The sequence below is a fragment of the Styela clava genome, chromosome 2, assembly GCF_964204865.1.
Source record: "Styela clava chromosome 2, kaStyClav1.hap1.2, whole genome shotgun sequence".
Taxonomy (NCBI): Eukaryota; Metazoa; Chordata; class Ascidiacea; order Stolidobranchia; family Styelidae; genus Styela; species Styela clava.
In genome coordinates, this window is record NC_135251.1 from 22,570,535 (window position 1) to 22,580,738 (window position 10,204).

Genomic DNA, 10,204 nt, shown 5'->3' on the forward strand with positions numbered 1-10,204 from the left:
CGCGAAGTGACGATATAGTTCCTCATTAAGTAAATTTGCCAAACATGCACTCAGAACGTATAATAATGTATTAAGTAAATTTAATGACATATGGAATTAGGCATCAATCTGTAATCAATACGTATGTGGAATGACATATTATGAGCATAACTTTCCAACGCCAAAGCATAATTACTTTGCAAAGCCATCTTCAAATTCAACAAAAAATTATTGGTAGTTAAATAAATCCTAAAATGCAGTGCGTACAAATATGAGGTAGTTTCAATATGATAAAATCATCATTATCACTATTAGCATCATCAAACAAAATTCAATAATTTGTACGGCTTTGAAATTCGAAATAAATTTATCTTAAATAAAAAAATATGATGTTGCAGATTACGTTACTGACGGAAAAGGTATGGTAATGCGTACAACTCAGAAATGAAATAATCTTTACTAATGATGAGAGACACGAACCGCAAAAGTTTTAACATAAATATTTACTTTATTCGTCGTTTTGACGAACGTAAAACGCTTGACTTTATTGTCACGTAATTCATGTCTGACAAATATGGTAATAGTTGAATGTGATCTGCGTAGTTTATCATCCTGGAATCAGAACATGATTTATTTTAATTGATATTAAGTTTTATTTACTTCAGACATATGTTTTTGTTTGTGAAATTTTTTCAAGTACCGGGTGGCCACCATTCTTGTATAGATTTCGAACATGATATCCGGATGTTGTTCCTAATCGAACGATGAATCAAAAATTAGCCCTTTGAAAAATGTTGCAATATTCATCATGAATATGGGAACGAATCACGATGAAAAGGCAACATTGTCATGCCCCGTATTGAATGTAGCTGGTTGATCGGACATTCTCTGCTTCTTTCCAAGTGTGCAGCGATAAATCAACATCTTCAGATGATATAAAGCAAATGTGATTGTGTGCAATATGATAGGCACCACAAATACATTCATAAGAAGAACTCCTGCCACTATGCCGGGGGAGTTGACAAAATCGAGAAATCCGTATATTTGGGAGTTTATTCCGGCAAAGTGTACGATAACTGTGTTGATTGCGTAGAACAATGCAAACAAGGCACTGTAAACAAACTGTATCCAACGTGTGGGAATAGAGACTACAAAAATATCTATCAGAAGCATTATCCCTTGCACACTATGTTTATGTTGGCCGATAGGCATTCTCAGTGTTTCTGCTGGGACATCCGGTGCCAGAAGTGCCCAGTACAGAACTGTGACGAAAATAACAAAATCAATTGCTTGTACCTGAAAGAACCAAGTAACTTTGTGGAAGAATCTCAGTCCAGCTGAAAAAAAAAACCAAAAGATGATCATACTAAAGCTCGATATACAACGTTGCAACAAGCTGTGATTAACTAAATATTTTAATTTACGGGACTTTTTAATAACGAAAGATAGAGATAAAGAGAGAACTTTAGGACGTGCCATCGCCTGACTAATTATAAAACAATCAGACTTTAAATTTACTTCAAATTAGTACTGTTTTAAAAAATAGTACTTTCTGATGGAACACGCATATACTACAGAATAAATTCATTTAAGATTGAATAGTGATATATTACTAAGTCAGCTATACTACAAACATTTTGTATCAGTACCTGGATTTTCTGTTTTATGTGACATGCCGGTATTTGGTGCTTCTTGATTTTCGACTTTATGGTCGTTTCGCGCAATTAGTCCATATAATGCAGTGATAAACGCGCATAAGAAATAAATGCCGGTAAAGAAAAAACTCCAATTACTTGCAGTGTAAGCAATGTCTTCTTTGGCAAACACCCAGCTTGCTATTAACCAGCCCCAGTGATAGAGCAGGGTGAAAGCACGATACAAAACAAAATATAATTTCTTCTTTGACCACTTAAAAGACGAAAATAATTCATGTTTAAAATATCCATGCATAAATTTACTTTAAAAACTTATAAATGTAATTCTTAAATAACAAAAAGTACTGTCTTTGATACCAAACGCCATTAGCAATAAATTATGCCATGGTCAGTAGTATAAGTTCAGCCCAGAGGCATAGGCCATAGCAACAATATATGTATATACTTGAAATAACTTACTTGAAATTCGTAAAAATTGTTTTCGTTCGCGCTTTCGAATCGCAGATGCTTTGATTGAAACTCGTATCCACAGCTTGTAGCCATTTTAAAATGTAGAAAAATGCAAATTCCTGATTATATTTATTTTATTTGTTCTAAATATAAAATTTCTAGTTTTATAAGGTTTTAATATCGCATTGCCCTACTAGAAACTCTGTAGCATATTCTTTAGCGCAAGGCAGATTCATAAGCTTGCTTATTTCAAGCGTTTGATTTTCATTTTCTAACCTAACACTGTAAAATTGACATACATTCTATTATTGTGATCAACCATGTTTGTTTATGCCATATTGCATAATATGAAATATTTCTGTACACGTGATTTGTAGTTTTCTCTTCTTTATCATATAATCACTCTACTTAGTTATAACTTAGTTGCAACGCTTAATTTTCTATGACATTTACTGAATTAAAATATTGTTGTTTTTGATTTCAAATTCATTGGAACGACTTGTCGACGAAACGCTTAACCTAAAGTTCTAAACTACGTAATCTCGATGAAGCGTCCAACTTTTTCTGCCTGTTTCAAATTATCTAAAATTTTATTTCGATTGTGTATTCAAAAACTCTCTTAGTCTCTCACTTCATTATGAAACTAGATTGTTACGATGTTTCCTAAAGAAGTTAGTATTATTACCGTGACTCAGTTGTGACTAAAAAGTGATTAGTCTTTTCCCTAGTACAGTCACGATGACTTTGGTCAAACGTGAACGCAATTTCAGACATAAAAAGTATTTTACAAGCGGATCAGTTGGCTCTTATATCGGCAAAACGTCACTCGTATCCAAAACGTTTTGAAAGTATACGACGTCGGACAACTTCCTGAATAAACATATCGAAATTAGTGAAATGACAGAGCATCTTGATTCTGTTGATTAAATCGAGAGTAGTTAAAAAATCTAGGTATGACGCAACATTAATCAATTCTCTAATGAAGTCTGCGTGCAATGCTTCAATGCCACGCCATGATCTGTATCATGATGATCATGTCGTGAATAAGACTTTTTATATCCCACTTTGTAGCTCGTTAATTATTATCGTGCAATGTATTCATGAGCTACTAATTTGAAACCTTCATGTCTAGATCGCTTTAAGATATTAAATATATATTTCAACTTTCAAGTTTATCAATACTGATTGCTGTTTTTATTCCAAATCATTTTTTAGAAAGCAGCTCATTAAGTTCGCCATATCCAGGAACTTTTTTCTTATTTTGAACTACGTGACAGATATCGATCCTATATATATTCGCTACAGTTTTCGAAACGTTGTTTTTTTTATTCGCAATGTGTAATAGTCAGTACCGGATTTATCATTAGGGAAGGTAGGCTGGAGCCTATGAGCCTCGTCTTGCAGTTTTGAAATATTATGTTTTTAAATCAATTTAGCATACTTGCACTCCAATCGCCTTGGATGGTTAGCTTTCGTATCACGTAATTCATTTATGACATCATAGTATATTTCTAACAAACCTTGAAAATATATTATGACATCATAATGAATTATTATTATGTCATTGTTGCTGATGTCTCCTCCTAAGTTTTGATTTTTTCAATGTTAACTAATGAGCTCTGAGCTCTGTATCTCGAATGTCGAAGGCTTGTATAGAATACCACATTTAAATTACCCCTCATTACTCCAAATTAGGCCGCAGGGTCTTTTCAAAAATTTTTATTCAACTTTTTTTCAAGATAAGGCTGAGCTTGTTACCTCTGGGCATATTTTGGCTATTATTATAACAATGCAATGAAGTGTTATATATATGGCATAAAATATGTTTACTTTACGGCTCAATCGGAATATGAGAATAGCTATCCATAGATGGCGGTAAAGATAGATTACTGGAAACAAATCAATTTACTTCGGTCAGTGTTCATCTTCCAGCTCATGTATTATAAAACAGCACCGTGAGATAAGGCCCATGCTATGCCTACCAGTAAGTGCAGGAGCTTTTGTCAAGAGAATTTTGTCACCATCTCAAAGGATTTGAGTTGGGGGTTTTTAGTGGCTCGGAACGCGTCATGGAAAGTCGTATTTCTTAACTGTGCACGCCGATATTTGTTCGGTAAATGCATACTTCACTTGTTCTAATCACTAATACGTCCACGCCAAATTCAAAAAGAATATCAAATATGCTTCCAATTGGCGTCCAAATTGCGAAGTGCAAACTCTTTCCCATTAACAAAATGTTGCGTCGGTGTGTGCATTTTACAACTATTACAGTGTTTTCCGAACTTTCGAAACTTGTTCCCCCAAAATGTTTTATGACGTAATATTTGGTTGTGAACTCCCAATCATTTACAGTCAGTGTGCCGATTTTATGCCTAGAGTTTTTTTAAGAACCTTTTGTTACATATATATATATGTGAAATTCACAACCTAATAGCTGGTTTCGTGAACACAATAAATTCTTCACTATAATTCCTTATATCAGGGAATCTCAGGTCTCAGTATCTCTTAGCATTTTAGTGCTCATTCGTACATTCCCTCTGAAAACAATCACCCTAATTTCTATGTCAGTACGCCAGGGTTTGAGCAAATTTCCTTAAAAAATAGTACAATGCAACAAATAGAGTGATCGAGTACTGTTCCCGCACTTTGGTCTGTTCGCAAATTTAGCAAATTCATTGTTGGTATTCAAGAACTGAATAACCCCAGATATATGCACTAGATCGGACATATAAGATACTTATACAAAGATAAGAATCAATGTGATTCTATCTTCAATTTTTCTTTCCCTTCTGTTAAAAAAATCCTATAAAAATTGATCAAACCACCTAATTTGCTTCTCTTTATTCTGTGGTGTAATATCTAGAAACTTTCAAAAAACATGTACTAAATATTTATATCTAAGTATTCACACACAATCTAATTTTGTATATTAGATTGGACGCATCCTGCAAATTGTAGTGGTACTTTGTCCCATCCTCCTCCTATTTCAACCAGTTTATTATGTACCAACAAAATATCTTCTGCCGTGGGCCGTGGAGTTTTTGTATAAACCCATATATATCGCTGACCTGAAACATTAAAGAATAATTGCATACACTAGGCAAATAGAAATTTCCATTTACGCCAACCTTTTTTCTTCCAAATTTGTAGTAGTAGTTTAGTATAGTAGGGAATATTAAATTGATATCTGTTGTGGGTATAGGTACGAATTTGCATCTTGTGAGAAAGAATTTTCTTTGGAATTACTTTTGAATAAATCGTACACTTTTGAGTTACAAAAGTTTCTTTTCCACTATTACTGCAAAAATATCAGTACGGATTCTGAGTTTCAAGTCAAAAAATAATTCACAAATTAATCTTAATCGATTCACCCGCTTAGTTGTTACTTAAGACGAGTTAATTTCAATTAAGACATCCAATATATTTTTCATCAGCAAGGCATACTTGCATAAGACATTTTACTATATTGTGCCTCAAATCATGTGGCTTTACTGAAAAGACTCAACTCAAGTCTAGTCATTTTGAATATTCTCAAATACTTGTAAACTCACCGTCTTTTCCACATTGGAGCCACATTACGTAATTCTCGTAATTTGACACGTGATCTACTTCAGTACGATACCAGCTATCAATCTCTGAAAAATATATTTTTGGACACGTTAGTGGACCTATGGATCGTTTTTGGACACGTAGTGGACATAACGATCGTTTCAATATTATGTTGTTGTTGTTCTTGTTCTTGTTGTTCTTGTTGTTGTTCTTGTTCTTTGACACGTTTTTAAAAAGTCGCTTTTCTCTTCGAATACTGGACCAATTGCTTTGAAATTTTCAGTGGTTGAAGATTAATTTTTTCGCTAGAAGGCTATTACTTTTGTTTATTCTTAAATTTTATATGAATCCTATGAGATATGATATTTCATACAAAATTTCGCGGTATTTATTTTTACTCATGGGAACACTGTTTTACACTTATTTCAAGCGGTTTCGCGATCGATTGTCTTGCTCAGTACTACAGCTACTGTAGGTCGGTACTGGTAAGTTGCCATACCGGTGCCGTAACGCAGTGAAATTGACTTATTCCTTCCGCGGTATTACTAATGCTGCAATGCAAGTTTTATAGCCTATCGTATGCGGAACGGAATATCAGACCTACAGGTTCGGTACCGGTACTGGTAGCTCAGTACGTAAGTACGATACTGGTACTGGTGCCGGTACCGGTGTCTTACCACAATGAAATTACCGTAACTTATTCTTTCACGGTCCTACCAGTGCAGTAATGCAAGCGTTGTAGCACTTGTAGCCTACTATATTTGTTTATTTTGATGAGAGTCTACTGGAAACAACATAAAATTTGAAAGGGAAGAATTGTTCTGTGATCAATTATCTGTCCTAAAGTAAAAATAACATAAAATTTGCAAGGGAACAACTGTTCTGTGATCAATTACCGTATATGGCCTACAGTGTACAGGTAAGATGCTGGCTGACTGCTAACCGGTACTGGTAGCTCAGTACGTAAGTACGATACTGGTACTGGTGCCGGTACCGGTGTCTTACCACAATGAAATTACCGTAACTTATTCTTTCACGGTCCTACCAGTGCAGTAATGCAAGCGTTGTAGCACTTGTAGCCTACTATATTTGTTTATTTTGATGAGAGTCTACTGGAAACAACATAAAATTTGAAAGGGAAGAATTGTTCTGTGATCAATTATCTGTCCTAAAGTGTACACAACATAAAATTTGCAAGGGAACAACTGTTCTGTGATCAATTACCGTATATGGCCTACAGTGTACAGGTAAGATGCTGCCTGACTGCTAACTCAGTACCGCTTGACACGTTTTTAAAAAGTCGCTTTTCTCTTCGAATACTGGACCAATTGCTTTGAAATTTTTAGTGGTTAAAGATAAAAATTTTCTCCAGAAGGCTATTACTTCTTTTTTCGCTATGACGTCATCAAAATTATGTGACTCTACGTGTCCATATATTTGAGCATAGCTCTCTTGTAATATTATGTTGTTGTTCTTTGACACTTTTTGGACACCTAGTGGAAAATATAAAAAGTCGCTTTTCTCTTTGATTACTGGACCAATTGCTTTGAAATTTTTAGTGGTTAAAGATGCATTATTTTTCCAGAAGGCTATTACTTTTATTTATTTCAAATATTTCTGTTAGCTCTGTGAGATTTGTTTTTGTTTGCTATGACGTCACCGAACGTTCTGCGGACGCATATGCTGGCACTCCCCTTCATGTTCTTTTGATCACGTGCCATCGAACGTCGGTGGTTCGTAACGGAATCCTCGCTTTGCTAAGATTTGAGGAATGGGTGAATAGCGAGTCGTGCCGTACGTGGTGTCATATTACAGTAGTGACTCGGATCGTTGGTATTACTACAATTGTGAGTCGGGCCATCTTGCAATTTCAATTCACGCTGTCACAAGACAGGAACTGCTAAAGATAGCGCAGTTCCGGTACCGTAACACAGCGCAGTGACACTGAACTAACTCGTATCTATATGGTAAAAGCGGGGCTTATATTAAATTTTGTTCCAATAGTGAAGAAGGGAATGAAACAGGATTAATTAGTATTTCAATTCATGTTGCAATTGAATGGAGAAGAATAGATCATTGCCACGGGAAATATGAAATCGGAGGCAGACAACTCGACTACAGAAAGGCTTGGTGAGTTGTCTGTGTAGTCGAATTGTCTATCAGCCCTAAACGTTATGACAGTCACTGTACCGAAATTTGTACCCCGATTCAGGTGGTGTTAAGTTGACGCATGTTATTTAGTAACGTTTTATGTGAAATGTTCGACTGTGGTTCGGTACCTGATCTGGTAATACGGTACATAATTGACTCATATCACGAGATATTTCAATTGATGTTTTAATGTAATCGAGAATAATGGATCATTGTCACATGACCTAAAATACCTATGACAGTCCATGAACCGCCACAGTACCCCGGTACAGGTACTGGTAAGTCACCGCATGTGATTTTGGGGGAATTGTTCTGCGTGTCCATATATTTGAGAATTGCTAACTTGTTGTTGATATTTTACTATGATTTAGTTATACAATGAATCGATTCAATTATGCGTCATATATCTATGACTATATGGTTTGATAGAGTGCTCCAAACTACTATTCCTCTCTCTATGCTTAATCGTAAATGCAGTGATTCTCTAACTGTTATGGTACACCTTTCCAAACACTCTTAACACTTGCGCTCACCTGCTTTTGATTTGCGTTTAATAGTCGGTCAGTTTGTTCGCCACGTTTAAGAATGGAAAACTCAACAACAAAAAAAGGGGAAATGCATTAAATTCAAAGAACACCGTTGATTTACTTTAAATTAATGTAGTTATCGTGGGTGGTACTTGGCGACGATATTTACCTGTGATCCTCAGAGAATTGCTCTGTGGCCCCGAGGGCCCAGTTTGACAAATCCCGTGTTAGAGAGATTCGTATGCACCCAATGTAATGATAGTGTAGCTAGAATTAACATCACACTTTCACAAACATTTGTTATGTAACGATTTGTCTAGCCAGAGTCAGACTTCCTCAGACAATCAGTTCATGAGAATCACAACTACATTAGTTTTACAACTACTTTTTTACCTTTTAAAGCGTCTTTTTTCTGTCCCAGCTTTTTTGCAGCATCAAGCCATAAAAACTCTGAATACATACATATATAAGTTAATTTGAAATGATTAATTTGACAAAATATGGTATATATATAAAAGAGTCAGAAATACCGTATTTCGGGTCCAGGTTGTCAATGGAGTTTCCTCTTGTATACCAATCATACGAAATCATACTTTTTTAAATCCTCTTTGAAAAGAAATAATAGTAACATATTACTATATTAGCAGTAAATATATTTAATGAATTGTTGGGAGTGAATCTGAATGAAAAATTGAATTTGCAAAGTTTTATTGAAAACTTTTAACTAATTCACGAGTACAGAAGCTCAAACATTAAAATGCCTTGGCAGATTATGATTGAAGAATTAATTAATCCAATACGTTGCCTTTCACATTTGAGAAGTAGACTTACTCTCGGATGGTATAACTGTGCTTGAATTCGACGTAAACACCCTTGGAGGTTTCTTTGGCGTTCATGAACGACCAACAAGAAGCCTCTCTCACGAATACATCGCCAACATTCAACACCTGGTACCATTCATCAGGGAACTGTCAAATAAACTTTAGTATAGTTATAGGGTAGTTAGTGAGAAAACTACAAGTACAACACATATAAATCTCAATTATTATGCTCAGGCGCGACTGCATCGCTATTTTTAAATTGTTAAAAGGCATCTTATAATGCCGATCCATTCTCAAACTTTTCGAGAGCATTTCGCGCATATGAAAATTTGCAGAAAATCATATAAATGTTTATTTCTTGCTGAAAAGTGTTAGATTTTTTTTACCGCAGTAGAACTAATTAGTTGCTCATTAATTATGTCTTTTTCAAATCAAGACAAATAAATTCCTTCAAAAAAACTCAGATCCACGTATCCACGAACTTATACTCAGCTACAAAATAATTACAAAACTGCTTCCAATGCCTCATAATTTGCAAGACTTGAGTATTTGTTCACTTTTCATCGATATTATGACAGTATCAGGAAATAACAAAACGTTACGGAAATGCGCAAAGTTGCGATATCTGTGATCAATCAACTGAATGGCTTATTTATTCATAATGTTTCGTGAAGCAGATATTGTAAGTAAAAGAGTACTAGCAAATTATTGTTGAATGGTAACTTTAGGCTGGCTGAATCAATTAACGATGCAATGCACTGAAACATGTATATCGATGTATTCACGTACAATCCAATTTAGAAAAGATCACCATATATTATTGCATTTGGCAAATTGTAGCTGTATTATTATCCCATCCTGCACTAATTGTAACCAGTTTGTTATGTACTAAAAGAATATCTTCTGCAGTGGCCTGTGCCTTTTGTATACACCCGTATGTACCGCTGAGCTGAAACATTAGCGAATAATTCAATACTCTGCGTAAATAGAAATTTTCATCTACTCCAACTTTTCATTTTGTAATGTAGTAAGATAGTCAAATAGTAGCTCAGTACAGTAAGTAGCAAATGCT

The 10,204-nt window shown here is 34.9% G+C and overlaps 2 protein-coding genes across 2 annotated transcripts; both read right to left on the minus strand.

Moving 5' to 3' along the window:
• Window positions 1–161: 161 nt before the first annotated feature.
• On the minus strand, window positions 162–2,231 carry LOC120336484 (protein rolling stone-like). The gene is made up of 3 exons (XM_039404174.2): window positions 2,094–2,231; window positions 1,629–1,887; window positions 162–1,316 (listed from the first exon to the last, which is right to left on the minus strand). The coding sequence occupies exons 1-3, from the start codon at window positions 2,175–2,177 to the stop codon at window positions 805–807; spliced, it is 855 nt and encodes a 284-aa protein (XP_039260108.2). The 5' UTR covers window positions 2,178–2,231; the 3' UTR covers window positions 162–804.
• Window positions 2,232–4,942: 2,711 nt separating this feature from the next.
• Window positions 4,943–9,276, minus strand: LOC144419154 (uncharacterized). Its single transcript, XM_078109804.1, has 5 exons — window positions 9,143–9,276; window positions 8,842–8,917; window positions 8,705–8,761; window positions 5,636–5,719; window positions 4,943–5,152 (listed from the first exon to the last, which is right to left on the minus strand). The coding sequence occupies exons 2-5, from the start codon at window positions 8,900–8,902 to the stop codon at window positions 5,001–5,003; spliced, it is 354 nt and encodes a 117-aa protein (XP_077965930.1). The 5' UTR covers window positions 8,903–8,917; window positions 9,143–9,276; the 3' UTR covers window positions 4,943–5,000.
• Window positions 9,277–10,204: the final 928 nt, after the last annotated feature.

What these genes read in the sequence shown, in the direction of transcription:
- LOC144419154 (XM_078109804.1), bottom strand. Translation starts at nt 8,902, where the DNA reads ATGATTTCGTATGATTGGTATACAAGAGGAAACTCCATTGACAACCTG. An exon ending in CAACCTGGACCCGAAATACG is followed by an intron (nt 8,762 to 8,841) that starts GTATTTCTGACT and finishes GTATGTATTCAG; the next exon opens with AGTTTTTATGGCTTGATGCT. An exon ending in GAAAAAAGACGCTTTAAAAG is followed by an intron (nt 5,720 to 8,704) that starts GTAAAAAAGTAG and finishes TATATTTTTCAG; the next exon opens with AGATTGATAGCTGGTATCGT.
- LOC120336484 (XM_039404174.2), bottom strand. Translation starts at nt 2,177, where the DNA reads ATGGCTACAAGCTGTGGATACGAGTTTCAATCAAAGCATCTGCGATTC. An exon ending in ACAATTTTTACGAATTTCAA is followed by an intron (nt 1,888 to 2,093) that starts GTAAGTTATTTC and finishes TCGTCTTTTAAG; the next exon opens with TGGTCAAAGAAGAAATTATA. An exon ending in ACATAAAACAGAAAATCCAG is followed by an intron (nt 1,317 to 1,628) that starts GTACTGATACAA and finishes TTTTTTTTTCAG; the next exon opens with CTGGACTGAGATTCTTCCAC.